Genomic DNA, 16218 nt, shown 5'->3' with positions numbered 1-16218 from the left:
GGTCGAAGAACGAACGAACGAATAAGAATGAATAAACGAATGAGAACAGAGAAGGAAATGTTTTTGTTTTTTGTTTTTTTTTGAGTTGAGATTTACACAAGGAAGTAGGCTATGGGTGAAAAGACTGGGAATACAGAGAACGAAAGTTATTGGATCACAAACGACGGACCGCTGAGAGAAAAACAAAGCCTCAAGGTTGTACAGTGTACACTGTACAAGGCCTCAAGACACGACACGAATTAACACGATTTTCAATACAGGTATGAAAGATTTGCACCGAAAAATCTTCGTCGGGACACAATATACATACAACACCATAAATAAATAGTTTTAACGAAAATACAAATGGGAACAATCACTTAACTTCGATTTCAAATCGTTCGCGACGCGGCAAAGGCCTTGCTCGCGACACGGCAAACAGACGATCAATTTATGAAAGATAAATACCGAGAAACAACCAAAGTTCAATGAGATTGAGGGTTTGATATTCAATGAGATTGATCAGCTCAATCAAGCATGGTACTTGCATTGGTATGTCTGTCTTTGTAGACTTGGCCCAGTTGCTGGCGTCATCCCTCAGGACATGGAACACATGTCGTGTCCAGCATGGTTTGTGGTATCTTACATCTATCGCATGGGCATCACTTGGTCGTGAGAGTGCATTGCTTAGTCTTGTTATCAATACTAGATCTTGGGAAATTTCCACAGCTCGTATAAGTGCTTTCCCCGCGTTTTCAGTTCGTATGGTGAAGAGACGCTGGTCATCACCTTCTTGATATAAGCAGTAGTGATCCCTTGTCAACGGTTCTGTCGCAGATCTAGTGAAAGGTGCTGAGGTGCTTGGGGTTGCTGATTGCTCCATTTCAGAGCTTGTTCCTTTATGTCCACGTTTTTTCACAGCATAGGTTCCTCAAGACATGGCATGCTGCAAGCGGTCTCTCGCTTGCTGTATGGATATTTGATTTGTGGCATCAGAATAACAGCTCCAATGCCACATGGGTTTCCTTTCAATCAATATTTCTTTGGTAAAGTCTTTGAGGCATCTTTGGATGTCAACATATTTTCCATCCTGTAAGCTGGCTCTTTATTCCACTACATCGAGTAGTTTCTGGTGTATTTTTGTTCTGGGATATTGAACAAGTGTTCCTTTGCTGGCAGTGGACTCCTGACAACGATTACACTGCTTCCAGTCTACTGTATCAATGGACGACTTGACCAAACTCAACTTGCTGGTTCCCGGGTCTTCACTCATGATGACTCAGGCACTGAAAAGAAAGAGAACCACCACTATATTTCCCAACACCAAGATAATTGTGTACTAGTTGTATCAACATAAATTTTTACAGTATAAAATTAAATATTGCAAAACTGCTGCTAAAATACTGCAAAATTATTGAAGTATCAGGATTTATAAACACTGTTGCAACTGCCGTCAGAAGAACTATGCTTGTGCGGCACAGAATGCAAAAACGATGCAGACTGTAATGTTGAATATGATACTGAGAGTGGTGATGTGTAATGATGTGTCAAACTGAAACAGGAAATACATCTATACGTATGCTGTTGTCACTACCAACAAATTGAGTGTGCATTTTTTCATGAAAATACAACCATAATTTCACAAACTTCTTCTTTTCTTGGTTTTTGGTGTTCGTAATCACTAATTTGATATAAGCTTTGGATTCCTTGGGCCTGGAAACATAGGGTTAGCATTTAGAATGAAGTTTCTATGTCAATTACAAGCTGAGATATTCAGAAATTCTTATTTTATGCCGCCATTTTGAAAATACAAAATGGCGGCTATGCAGGCATCTTTGCAAATGTAAACATTGATTTTCAGATTCCTGATGCCATAAGCTTTCCAAAAATGCACTGGTTTGCTAATCTCCATAAATTTTGAACGAAAGTGTTTTTATTGACATAGTGAATCGGATTATTTGTATTTGAGGTAGCAGGATAGCTTCACAGTATTACATTTGTAGCGGTTACTGTTACGGATTCGTCACTTCCGTTGTGGTGGTTTTCATCCACTGTAAACATTTCTGATTCTATGTATTATTATTGTTGTCATTTAAAGGGAATAGATATTTCTATTTTCAAAAGTTAAAAGTTAATGTTTGAAATGAATCGGGAACCGGACGACGAAGAGGAAGAAGAGGAAAAAAGAGGGCAAAGCGAGTGAGTCGGACAAGAAAGCCGAGCTGCTCCGAGTTCTGAAGCGAACGTTGTCGAACGGGAGTCACTAGCGAACTTTTGGGTTTCCCGGGAAAGGGATCCCTACGACAGAGTTGTCATCGCTGTGATCGATCAACCTGCGTGTCAGGTTTTTGGCGGTGGATTCCGAGGAAAATTATCGTCGGGCCGTTACGTCTCAAGAACGGGTCGTCGGCCATTTTGACTCGCGCGCATCGAGCAAGGTTTTTTGCTTCGTCAGCCGTTTTCACCGCGTTCAGACGTATCTGGTGTGTGTGTGTGTGTGTGCACTGTGGCTTTTGAAGATTAATTTGCGGTTCGCCGACTGTGAGCCGTGAAAGTCCATACCCGAGGGTGTGATTTCCCAGTCGCCTTGAGGGCACCTTTGTGCAGATTTTGGGCTGTGTGACTGTACTTGCCATCTGCACGGAATCTGGTCTCGATTGGACATCGTTCTGGCGATCGCTGGAGCGAATCAACTTTGGGCTTGAAGCCGGGAATAAGAGACATTGGGGATGTTCTTGTTTCACTCACGTGGAGCACAGTGAGTTATATATTACAAAACTGATGGTACCATCATAGGACATATTGATTGTACTTTTGATTACTATTATTGTTGTACTGTTATTCTTGTGTGATCTTAATACAATATTTGTTTGTGAGTAACAATTGGGGTGGCTTCTCCATTGATCTTTGACATACAGAATAACACATTTTTCTGCTGTGACTCCACTCGAGGCTCGGAGGTACACCGTGACCAGGGGTCGGGGAGGAGCACGTAACAGTTACCTTATTGGGACATAATCCACGGGCACGGGCCAGTGGGGCTTTTGATGGTGTGGGCATGGCGTTCATGCGGTTGTTGAAGCCACGCCCTCCGAAGAGGGTTTTGGTGTTATAAAAGCTGTATGAGTTCCGGTCGCGAGTTAGTGCTGTTGGAATAAAGGAGCTTTGAACAGCTGAGATGTGTCTCGTCCTCTCGTCATCCGCAACTCCTACACATTATTGATTTTAGCGCAGGTTTCAAGTGCTGAATTCAACTTCTTTAGGGTCCATCGGCAAATGTAATCATGTTAAGTTTCTTCTAAAACTCAATTTCTTCCCATCTCTCTCTCTAAAACTCCTCTCAACTCTTCAATCTCCCTTTGAAAGCTCCACAAATACACCATGTGATACAATAAACCTACTAGGTATTACCCTAACATCAAAATTATCCTGGAAATCCACACATTACACAAATACAGACCTGGCATTTAATATGGAATTTTTTTTTTTTCTTGACTTGGGTTTACTTTCTGAACTCAGTATATCAATCTGGTGAGTTTCTTTTACCCTTCGGTGATGTCTTTGTTGAAAGAACCATGTCGCTGATTGTCTTTCGCAGCAAGAAGTCAATAACAGGATTATATCACAGGTGGCGTGACAAAATGTAAGGACAGGTACATTTGACGATTGGCTTCACAATCGGGTATATAAGGGTTGTTGCGTTCTGTATTAGTGGAAAACAACTGCTGCACGTCTACAAAAGTTATTGCCGCTTCCTCTGGAGATGGTCCGTCAACTTGACAATGCTGTTTGTCATGGAGCGGTGGCTTTACGAAATTCTAGCATGAAACAGCGTGCTATTGCTCGGCAGTATGGCATCACTCAAGGTCAGGTGTCAAAGATCCTGAAACGAAATGCTCAGAGGGTGGTTCCTCAAAAATGTAGCGGTCTGAGAGGGTCATTAACCAGTGTGGCAGCTACATTCAAATGTAAGGTGTGCACAGAGGGAGCTGCAGATGGAGGAAATGTTGAGTTGGATCTGCGAGACAGCGTGAATCTGGAAGGTGTGAAAACATTTTGCTACCTTGGAGACATGCTGAATGGAGAAGGTGGATCAGACTCGGCAACGGTTGCTGGAGTGTGATGTGCATGGAAGAAGTTTCGGGAACTGAGTGGCGTGCTGATGAGGAGGGGAGTGTCGTTGAAGCTGAAGGGAAAGGTGTATGCTGCATGTGTGAGAAGTGTTATGATTTATGGGAGCGAGACATGGGTAATGAACGTAGAGCAGCAACGAAGGCTGGAAAGGGTGGAAATGCGAATGGTTCGGTGGATGTGCGGAGTATCGTTGAGAGAGAGGAAGACAAATGATGAATTGTGAAAGATGATGGGAATAGAGCCTGTGATTGATGCTGTGAAGAGGAACAGGTTGAGATGGTTTGGTCATGTGTTGAGGAAGGATGAAAGTGACTGGTTGAGAAGAGTGATGGAAATGAATATAGAAGGAAGTCGAGGATGGGGAAGACCGAGTAAGACTTGGCTAAAGATGGTGGAAGAAGAAATGCGGGCAAGGGGGTTAACAAGGAGAGATGCAGAAAATAGGGCAAAATGGAGAAGATTGTCATGGGGACCGCAAGGCTAACCCCCTCTCTCGCAGGGAAAATGGCCTTAAAATGCATGTTGTTGTTGTATTCAGAGTTCTCGATGCGTAGGCCACCGGCTCTAACTCACCCTCTGGACTGGGTTGAAGTAGGATTGCCCCTACAGTCCTACACCCACGGAGGATGCGTCCGCCTGAAGGACCAAGCAGGCACGAGGGTTGTAATGACGTAGTACGTGACTGGAGCACAAAGCAGCTTTAATTTTTTCAAATGGGTTACCCTCAGCCTTTCCCCATTTCCATTTCACCTCCTTTTTTAGTAGCTTGTACAAAGGAGACATGATTTCCACAAAATCTGGAACAAAACGACGAAGGAAATTTGCGAGGCCAATGAATGACTGTAATTCACCCACGTTTTCGGGAACCCCTGCCTGTTGGATAGCTTCAAGCTTCTGTTTTGTCGGGAATACCCCCACAGCCAAAATAACAAATCCAACATACTCAATCTCATCCAGCATGAGGTGGAACTTGTCATGTTTGAATGTAATTCAGTTTTCCTCCAGCCTTTTGAAAACCCTGTGAAGGTTTTTAAAATGGTTGTCATCACTATCTCCCGTCACCAGGATATCATCAATGTACACGCAGCACCCGGAAAGGTCTTTTAGCAAATTCTCCATGGTACGTTGAAAAACTGGAACGGCTGTGTTTACCCCAAATGAAAGCCTTCGGTACTGGTACAGGCCTCGGTGTGTATTTACCGCATTATACTTTCTGCTCCCAGGAGCCAACTCTAATTGGTGGTAAGCTTGGGACAAATCAAGCTTCGTATACTTCTTCCCACCAACTAGTTTGTGTAACAGTTCTTCCAGCATATGTACTGGGTATTGTTCCAACTCAGAAAATTTGTTTATGGTGCCCGAATAATCACCACAAATCCGCAACTGGCCATCTGGTTTAATGACCGGCACAATGGGTGAGGCCCATTCTGAGTACCGAACTTTCTCAATGACCCCATCCTTTTCAAGCTTGTCCAAAGCCTGGTCAACCCTTTCACGGATGGCAAACGGAACAGTTATAGCTTTCATGAATACTGGATCATTGTCCCGCACCTTCAGCATAACCTGTACCCCTCTCAACCTTCCCAAGGCGTTGTTTTCAAACAACTTGTGGTATTGCTTGACGATGTCATCGGTGGTGATGGGAACGGCAACATTGAAAATATTTTTCCAGGGAAGGGAAAATTTTGAAATAATATCTCTGCCTAGTAATGAAGGTCCTGCCCCATCGACCACACGCACTGTAACAAAACTACGTTGCTCCCCAATTTGAACACACATTTCTTTCTCACTAAAGCATTTGATGACATCACCCGTGTAGCTCTTCAGTAATATTGTAGTTGGTTTCAAGTTATTGATGTCACCGGACAGACGTTGAAAATCACGACTGATTAGTAGAGTAACTGAACTTCCCGTATCAATTTCCATCGGAATCTCTGTTCTGTCGATGGAGATTTCGAGTTGGTAGTGAGGAGTAGTGTTTTTTGAAACAGATGTAGAGTTAATATGCATTAAATGCACCTTATCCAGCTCGTTCTCTGACTCATCGCTCAAAGCTATAACATGATGGGTTTGTTTCAAAAGACGATTTGCATTTTGCTGTTTCTTCAAACACACCTTAACCAAAATGGCGTCGACAGTATCCGCAAATGGTACGAGCATGTTTGCATGCATCAGCCAGATGTTCTGTAGAGCCACATATGTAGCAACGTTTTTCCTTTGGAAACGGTGAGGTCGTTTTTTCCGACCGATCCTTGAAACGAGAACCACGATGCGAATCGTTTTTTTTTTTTTATGTTCGTTATAAAGTCCACAGAGCCCGACACCCCTGGCTCTCCATAGTTGAATTGTTTTACTTCCTTTAAAGCCGTTTCCTCAGCCACAGCCAAATCCAAAGCTTGTTCGAATGTTCTGTCCTCGGAAAGTAACTTTTTCCTCGTGGACTGGCTGTATACACCTCCAACAAACTGGTCCCCTAAAGGACGTGGGAGGTGGTTTCCGAAATTACAAGTGACGGCCAAACCTTTGAGCTTGTTTGCATAGTCCGTGACATTCTGGTTTTCACTCTGGGTCGTCTGGTGAAAACGACAAGTTTCCGCCACTTCTAATACTCGCGGCTTGAAATTATTTTGTAGCATTTCACACAAGTGCTCGTACGTTTTAGCAGAAGGTATTTCCGGGAGACACAAGTCTTTCAAAGTAGTGCAAGTACTCTTACCGATCAATGAGATCATAGTAGCCACCTTCTTCCTGTCGGCCGCTTGGATCACGGCAGCAATGGCGCCCACCTCGACTTGACCGATGTCGTTCGCTATGAAATAGGCTTCCAAGCGTTCTTTATATGCTTGAAAATCGTTGCCCTCGAAAGTCTCCAATGAGCCTACCACCGTCATTTTCACCAGAAACGTTTACCTCGTCGCCAGTTGTAGTGTCCGTAGATTCAGTAAACAGCAACAGGAACGATAATCAAGAGGCTTTCTTTATTCGCCATTCTCTCCCTTCTGCGCATGCGCACCCTTCCTCCATTAACCCCCCATCACGTGGTTCCCCGAACCAACAGACACAGCACCTGCTGTGTCAATGAACCACAACAGAAAATGTGCCAAAGAAGCAGCCTCAGATTAAATTGGAGAATGTCATGGCAAGAAGATGTGTGGGTCCCATGAATCCCCCCCCACCTGCTCCCGTCTTAGATGAAAAATACGAGTATTTTTTAAAATTATTTTATGCGATTAGAATAATGGTAACCCCATAATCTCACTCGACACCACCAATCGTAAGCACAACTCACACAAAAAGCTGACCCATGTGTGTCTCATTACCAATCAGCTTGCCAAGCCAGCCGTCCCTTATCAACTGTTCATTTGGAGTGCTTTATCCCGTTAGAGTGCTTAAGCCACTTGGCGAACGCTTAACAAGCTGCTTTGTAATGAAACACATCCCAGCACGTGCTCGACCGAGAACCCTTTTCTGGTTCTGATATGTCACTTGTGTAACGAAAAAAAGTTAATTGTGGTAGTCCTGTCACCTGTGCAGTGCTGTCTTGTTAAACATCAGAGGAAAACATTTTTTAATGGATTCATCACTGACAGTGCTTTATTTTCTTGAGATGGAGCATTCACTTTGCACTGTATTTTCACGACTCACAAGTTGATATATTTGGTCAGCAAAGTGAGCCAGCTCAAAAGATTATGAACTATGATCATTGATCAGTCATGTGGGGGCTCCTTATTTTCTGGGGGCTCTGTGCAATTGTATGGGATTCACACCCCTAACGCCACAACTGGGACTCATGCTGATCCTACGTAGCATGTCTGGATGTAATCGGCCCAGAACTGTAGGAGGAGTAGCGTGACAAACACACACCGGTCTGCGAATTAGAGTAAGGCTTATGGCATTTCTTGGTGTTTTTAGGTAAACGGTCCCAGGATCCTGGGCTAGAGGATATAGCCAAATTGAGTCAGCTCTGGTTGCCCAAGGGTCAATAAATGGAGTCATCTCACGACGTCACAACAAACGAAGCACTCACTGCCACAAAATCATATGTGTGGCCCTGCACCATTTGCATATAAAGGACTATCTCAGTCATATATGTACCACAGAATATGACGGAGCAATGAAAGTCATGAAAATCCTTTGCGAGAGCTTCCCAGATAGTTTCACTGAATCCGCTCTATTTGATGCTGCAAGCTAGGTTTTCAAACATTATCAGTAATATGTCAGAAAGATCTGCAAACAAGTTGTAACCAATGCATTTTTGGACGTCCTACATTGATATAGTTGAGCTACTATTACTTTTTGTGGCAGTAGCAAAGGAAGAGAACTGGGCCCTCCATTTGTCATGTATCAGAGACATGATTCATTGGTTCCTTTCCTATGGAGGAATCAACCACACCAACTACCTTCCTGTATTCTACCTTAAAATGAAAGCTCTTTCATATACACGTGACATCCCTTCATTCATGCTAAATTGTTGTTGAATTTAGACTAGCTTTATCAGCACAATGGATTTTGTGGAACAGCCAGTGATCAAGTTATAGAACCAACGTTCAATCGCGATTCCAAGACCAAAGGAGGTATGACAGGGTCACCTTGTAGAAGAGAGCAGTACATGGCGATGGATTTTCAGCCGCCATGCTCGAGCTGCAGTTGCTAGCAAATGCTTCACAATGACGAGATTAATCTTCGCAAACAGAGTTAGAATGTCTGGAATGACAACAGATCAAGGACCTCTTGAAAATGTCATTGCAACAATCAATGGCTACACGAACACATTTTCATCTGAACATTGCTTATGGCACAGGTCAACAGAGGTAATAAAGTCAGACTTCTTTTCTGCATATGACAATGGAGAAGAAGCTCTTAAATTGTTTGTCTTGGAGTGGATAGTGGAGGGAAGAAGGATATTCTTGACAGACTGCCTCTTTAAACTGGAAAAACCTTCAGTGACATTGATAAACAAGTTTACACCAAAGCCTCCCTAACAAGAGTGTCACTCAACGAAAGCAAGCAGCTCCTGGCACGTATGTTGGTGTTTACACAGATAAAAGGTTTGGATTTGAAGGATTTTTTTGAGGTGTCCATTGTACTCTGAACCAACTGCATTGGCCAACTTTTACTGATCAATGGCAAAGACAACCAAGGCTGTTGGAATGCATGAAATTGAAAAAAATTGTCAGTATCTCGACAGATGAAGAGCATTTGAACACGGTTGCACAGATTGTTGTCATAGTAGATCCGATGGCAATGATTCCGCAGCGGCGCAAATTTCCCGAAACCTCCTTCTTATTATTCTCCTCCTCTCTTATTTTATTCTCCTCTCCTTGTCAAGTCTGGAGTGCCCCAAGGCAGTGTTGTAGGCCCCATCTTATTCCTAATCTTCATCAAGATCTCTCTGACTCTTTGGAAAATCACCTTTATCTCTTTGCTGAATGACTCCACTCTCTGCCATGACATCCGTCATCCTACTGACAGACAGGCAGCAGCCTCTTCCTTCTCTTCAGACCTTGAAAAAAAATGACGAGCTGATCAAACAGGCACAATACATCTTTCAATCCTGACAAATCTCACTTTCTCTCTCTCTCTCTAAAATAACCATCTGGCAAATCCTCCTATCCACTTTATTAACAATCGTTCTTAAGGAAATCCCGTCACTCAAACTCCTGTTTCTCACTTTCAGCAATGGTCTTTGTTGGGCAAGCCACATTTCAAAGTTGGCCTCCAAAGCCAGTTGCTGACTTTCTCCATCATCCAAGGTCTTTCCTTGGCACATATGAAGTCCTATATACCTACAAGGCTGTAATATGTCTAGACCTAACATCTTCATCGGCACTACAGAGCTGAAGATAACTTCATTGGTTCACAATAATTATACAATATTGCACTTTTTTTTTCAAATATCTTTATCCCCACGGTGAATATTGTGCATTAATCTTAAAAAATGGACCAAACAACGACTAAGAACCGCCTTTAGAAGCCATTTTTCCCCTCAGAGCGGGGGTTGGCCTTTTTGGGCACCTTGGTCCCCTTTTTGAAGCAATGTTTTATGGCCGGATGCCCTTCCTGCCGCCAATCGTTAGTCGCCTCTTGCGACACACAGGGAATTACCAGTGAACTGGTACTCAATTTGCCGACCTCGGAAGGATGACAGGCTGAGTCAACCCCCCTGGTGTTAATTCAGTGATCGACCAGAACCCAGGATCCTAGGATCCCAAGCCGCACCCTAACCTCCAAGCCAACACAAGGCTATCAAACAACAATGACAATCAGAAAAGGCATTACAGAACAGTGCAGTCGAACTGCATCTAATTCATGCCACAATCTGCATTCATGCCATTCGAACCAATCACAAGTGACGTTTGATCCGGCATGACCACCAATGAAGGCAATATGGCGGCGCCCACAACTGTCGACAGGGATAAGAAGACTGCCAGGTTTTCATCGAAATTCTGAGATATGCATCTTGTTTCTTTAACAAAGAGTAATTTCATTCCGTTTACCAACAAATCCTGGCTTCGATTAATCAGTTTTACGACTGATTGGGAGAAGTAGAGTTTAAAGAAAGTAACGTCGTCGTGGAAACTGAAGCTAATCTCGGTTTAGATTTTGAAGATGACGCAATCGTGCATCAATGTTCAACTGACAAATGACATGATAGTCTGTCATAATGAGTGTTACAAATGCTTCTGTGACGTCAGTAAAGTGAGGAAGAAGGCCAAGAAATCTAGTTCTTAAGGTGACTCTTCTTAAGGAATCTAGTTCTTAAGAAATCTAGTTCTCTTCACTTCAACAGTCTCGGTGGAGTAATGGTTGAAGCATTCACTGAGGTCGGTGGTTCAAATCCCGGCCGAGTCATACTGATGACTTTTAAAATGGTACTTGCTGCTTCTTTGCTTGATGCTCAACATTTAAGAGAATAGAGCACTGGCAAGTAACCGTAGGTTGGTAACAATCACGCAGACTTTCTCCCACAGGCAGGAAAAAGGAGGAACAAATGAGTGGAGGTAAGCAGTGGCTTTGGATTTCGGCAGCTTCATTAGGAGGTGGTTGCTGGTATACCAGGTGCGTCCTGCAGATACCTGGGGGGAGGGGTGGACAAAGCATGGAGAGGGCAGAGGGTGCAAGAGGAGAAAGGAAGCGGAAGAAGACAGAGAACACCTACCTGTCTGCAATGGGAGATTTCAATGATCTTGATAGCCTTGGTTTCCATGGTGTTAAGCTGACCAAGGTGTAAGGTAGGGTAACGAGCCCAGAATGGAGAGCAGTACTCCATCAAGCTGCGCATAAAGCATTGCAGGTGGATCGGAGTTCAGGTGTGCCAAGAAAGGTCGTTGCACGATGCAGGATGCCTAGTTGGCATCTGACTTTGGAGGCCAACTAGAAATGTGGCTAAACCAAAAAAGATCATGGCAGCTTGTGAGACCCAAAATCTTGAGTGACAGAACTTCTTTGAGAGGATTGTTGAGGAAATCGATGGGAGGGTTTTACAGACAGTCATTTTGGAGAGACAAAGTGAGAGTGTGAGAATTGTGAGGATCAAAAGACATGTTCCACTTGTTTGACCAGTTTGTAATTTTATCCAGGTCTGGAGAGAGTGAAGAGGCTACTGCCTGCCAATCTGAGGGTAGAGATGGAGTGGCAGAGAGTGGAGTCATCAGCAAAGAGATAGAGAGGATTTTCCAGAGAGTCAGAGAGCTCATTGATGAAGACTAGAAAAAGCACAGGGCCCAGAACACTGCCTTGAGGCACAGGAAATCAGCCTGGACAGGAAGAGGAAATTTCATTTAGAGCCACACGTTGACTATGACAAGAGAAGAAGTCCATCCACTAGCCATGAGTTCAGATTTCTATGGATAACATAAGAGGAGAGTTTGGTGAGCAGAGCGGGGTGCCAGACAGTATCAAAGGCACGAGATATGTCAAGGGAGACAGCTCTGATTTCCTGTTTGGTGTTGAGGACCTCCATCCATTGTTGAGACAGCAGAAGCAGCATGTGCGGAGTAGAATGACCTGGTCTGAATCCAATTTGATGATCCGAGATCAAGCCATTGGAGAAGAGGAAGGATTTGATGTCGGAAGCGATGATTGATTCCATGACCTTGCTGATTATTGGGAGCAGGCTGATTGGTCTATAGTTGCAAGGATCTGTTTTTGGACTTTTTGGTGTCAAGTGGAATGTTGACTGATTTCCAAGCTGATGGCAGATGACCTTGCGCAAAAGAAAGGGTGAAGAGAACAGACGGAGGGTGAGATAGAGCGGCAGAGCAGGATTTTATGACCCGTGCGCTGATGCCGTCTGGTCCAATTGCAGAAATAAAGTTTCTCCAGATACCTGCAGTATCATTAAGATGCTTTTTAATATTAACTTTTATTTGCATATTTTTCAGTAATGGCTTCATTCTTGCTACGTGTCCATGGAGGCCACTTTGGTGAAGGGAATGAGATATTATTGATTGATGAACACTGACCCCCATCTCGGACATAGAGCCTTGCAGATCTTTTAAAGTCATTGTTGGAATTACAGTAACATCCCGAACCAGTTTCATGCTTGCCCGTCTTCTGATTTTCGACGGGCGACCTGATCTGGGTGGTATGATACATCTCCTCCTTCTTAATTATGGATTTCACCATACCCAAAGGGATGAGTCTCTTCGAATAACCCTCTCCTGAATGGTGTATCTCCACCACTGTATATCTGACTTATTTGGAAAGCTCCTGGTTCTTCATGTTTGCCTTTTTGTTTGACCAAGTGATGGCACCTTAAAACTCCTTAGACAAGTGGGGGAGCTTAATTTTTAAGTTGAACCACTGATTACATACAGGTGAAACCTATTACACTTATTTTGTAACCTTTCAAACAAATAATTTGCTCCTGAAGTGATTTTGGGTTAATTAAGCAAAGGGTTTAAATACAGACTTGGCATTTAATATGGAATATTTTTTTTGTGGGGGTGAACTTACTTTTCAAGATGTCTTAGAACCAAAAGTTCATTGGAATTATGTTGAAATTATTCTAGATTTTGTTAATGTGACCTTTAAAAGAAACAAAAACCACATTTGACATTTCGAAGCAAATAAATTGATCCATAAAAGTGATGTAAACTGATATCGAACTCAATTCATGGACAGTACTGTGTTAAACTTCTGCACGTTTTCCAGAAGTATCTCTTTATTTTGCACATTAGCCAAATTTTTTTTAACAAAAACAAAAGTTAAATTACGACTGGGATTACGGACAGTAAAATTACAGTTCAGTACTTCGTGTAACCCCCACGAGCATTCAGGAGAGCACGTACACGTTGAGGCATGCTGTTCACGAGATTTGCCAAAGTTTGGACAGGAATCGCTTGCCATGCAGTGACAATAGCCTGCTGCAATTCACGCACAGAGGTCGGCTGCTGGTCCAAGTGGTCGATTTGACGCGTTAATTCTTCCCACAAGTTCTCTATCGGATTCATATCCGGGGACATGGCAGGCCACTCCATATGCTCTACACCACGGTCAGCAAGAAAGTGTTGGATCATGCGAGCACAATGAGGCCGTGCATTGTCATCTTGGAAGACAAAGTTTCCTCGAAAGGCTGCACGAACAAATGGAAGCAATGTTTCTTCCAGAATGGCCCTGTGCTTGAACTGGTTCAGGTTTCCATTCAGAACAACCAGGTCAGTTTTGCCTCCTGCATGAAAAGCAGCCCAAACGGTCACCCCACCACCTCCAGCTTGGACTCTTGGCACTATACAATCTTTGTTGTAGGCTTCATGCACTTGTCTGCACACTCGGATGCAGCCATCTTGACGATAGACCAGAAATCTAGACTCGTCACTGAAGATCACGTGATTCCAGTGTCCTGGCTGCCATTGACGGTGCTCTCTGGCCCACTGCAATCGGCGCTGGCGGTGTTGTCTGGTCAGGCGTGGCTTTCTCAGGGGACGCCTGGCACAATAGCCTGCTTGAACCAGTCGTTGGTTGACTAGCCTTCTGGATACAGGCACATTTGTCAGTTGCTGTCACTCAGCCCTAAGTCGATTAGCTGACTTGGTACGGCCATTGCGGACTAACCGGTGCAGCTGGCGATCATCCCTCCTTGTGGTTCTGCGGGGACGTCCTGGCCTCGGTAGTGGAGTAGGGACACCCCTCTGAGCATTTCGTTACAGGATCTTTGACACCTGACCTTGAGTGATGCCATACTGCCGAGCAATAGCACGTTGTTTCATGCCGTTATTTCGTAAAGCCACCACTCCATGACAAACAGCATTGTTGAGTTGACGGACCATATCCACAGGAAGCGGCAATAACGTTTGGAGACGTGCAGCAGTTGTTTTCCACTAATACAGAACGCAACAACCCTTGTATACCCGACTGTGAAGCCAATCATCAAATGCACCTGTCCGTACATTTTGCCACGCCACCTGTGATATAATCCTGTTGTTGACTTCTTGCTGTGACAATCAGTGAAATGGTTCTTTTAACAAATAAATCACCAAAGTGTAAAAGAAACTCACCAGATTGATATACTGAGTTAAGAAAGTAAACCCAAGTCAAGAAAAAAAAAAAATTCCATATTAAATGCCACGTCTGTACTTATGCAACTGAGAATCATCTGATATTTCTCTATTAATCAAATTTAATCAGATTTTATCTGCATTTTTTAGCTTTCACTTCGGAGTGGTTTGTGAAGACTCTATATACCGGTAGAGAGCATACCTACGCCAGGCTGAGCAGTTTACGGTTTATATCCCACTGATAGGCCGGATCTGGATCCGGACCTGAACCAAAATCTAATCGCTTGTTCTTGCCATTTAACCAACTCATCTACCTAGTTTTGTCATAACTTGTCCACAACTTTTTGAGATCTCATGCTATATATCGTTTTGGCCATGTCTCTCAAAGGTGAAGAATCACTTTAAAAAATTTTTTTTTTAATTCTCATGTCTGGATCTGGATTTGCATCTCCACTAAAATCGAATCGGTTCGTCCTTGTCACACACACAACCTGTCTACCAAATCTTGTCCGAATCCGTCCATAACTTTTTGAGATGTCATGTTCACAACAAACAGACATAACGTGAAAATGGGTGAAAACATAACCTCTGTCCACCTTCAGTGGACGTGTCCAAGCTCAAGTGGCATCAAAATGTGAAAACTTTGGAGGAGGGCGAATACTTTTGCAGGCCACTGTATGTGCCATCCCTGGGATGGACATTTAATTCGGTGTCTGCTCTGCTGGATTTAGTTGGTGGACATTAAAAGTCCCACGGTGTCTTTCGTGAAGAGTAGGCGAGCTGTCGTTGTCACACTGAACAATTTCCAAATTCCTGTTATTCCAACTACTGCTGCAAATGCTATGGCAAACGATCCAATATAAACGTTGTGAAGAAACTGCTTTGGCAGCACCGTAACAACGAATGGTATCAGATATACAAAGTGTCCACAAAGTATTTTTCCTTTTTAAATATTTCATTACAACCAAAGCAAACAAGACTTTGTGGCAAACAAGCAAACAAGACTGTATAATAACTATTGACTCACTGATATAATAAATGTGGTCCTTTGTAGATGGGCTACCAAGTTGAAATTTGACATACTGAAATAACTCAAAGTTATGATTCCAGAAATTGCATAAAAGTGGACATTAATTGTCAATGTGCCTAAAATAAATCTGTAAGCAAAGTCCGCTGGTGAAGCCTCTTTGCCTTAGCAGGGATAGGGACGGAGCTTGGACAATAGCGCAATTAGCGGTGGTGCGTCACTCCCTTAGCCAGGAGATTTTTTTATGGCATAGCCCGTAGGGCAATGCCATCCAGAACAACGTTTGTCTGTCCGTATAGTCCAGTCAATCTAAATAAAATTTGACAAAACCCACCACAAATTGCAACAGAAATGAAACCTCTTCTATTTGTCTAAGTAAGGTCTACTTGATAACGTATCAAAAGTATAATGACATATTTGCGGTGGAAAATGGTGAATTTTGATAATTAAAATTATCTGTTTTTAACCCATTTTCATTATAAAACTCGAAATAGCAGAATTTTCAGATAGGCATAACTTTGTCAATTTTCAAGATAAAACAATAAAAACAACACCATAACGCATAATTTAATGGTCTAT

The 16218-nt window shown here is 43.1% G+C and overlaps 1 protein-coding gene across 1 annotated transcript in view; it reads right to left on the bottom strand.

The window, feature by feature from the left end:
* Nucleotides 1-1109: 1109 nt before the first annotated feature.
* Nucleotides 1110-16218, bottom strand: part of LOC137423284 (uncharacterized) — a 72254-nt gene continuing 57145 nt past the window's right edge. Inside the window, exon 7 of the mRNA XM_068110247.2 lies at nucleotides 1110-1265. Within this exon, the coding sequence (XP_067966348.2) occupies nucleotides 1249-1265 (17 nt within the window). The 3' untranslated portion in view covers nucleotides 1110-1248. The remainder of the gene's footprint in view (nucleotides 1266-16218) is intronic.

The sequence above is a fragment of the Myxine glutinosa genome, chromosome 3 (assembly GCF_964187855.1).
Source record: "Myxine glutinosa chromosome 3, kmMyxGlut1.1, whole genome shotgun sequence".
In the NCBI taxonomy this organism is placed as follows: domain Eukaryota; kingdom Metazoa; phylum Chordata; class Myxini; order Myxiniformes; family Myxinidae; genus Myxine; species Myxine glutinosa.
Note: the sequence above shows the minus strand (reverse complement) of the source record. Positions and strands in the feature narration are given on the sequence as shown.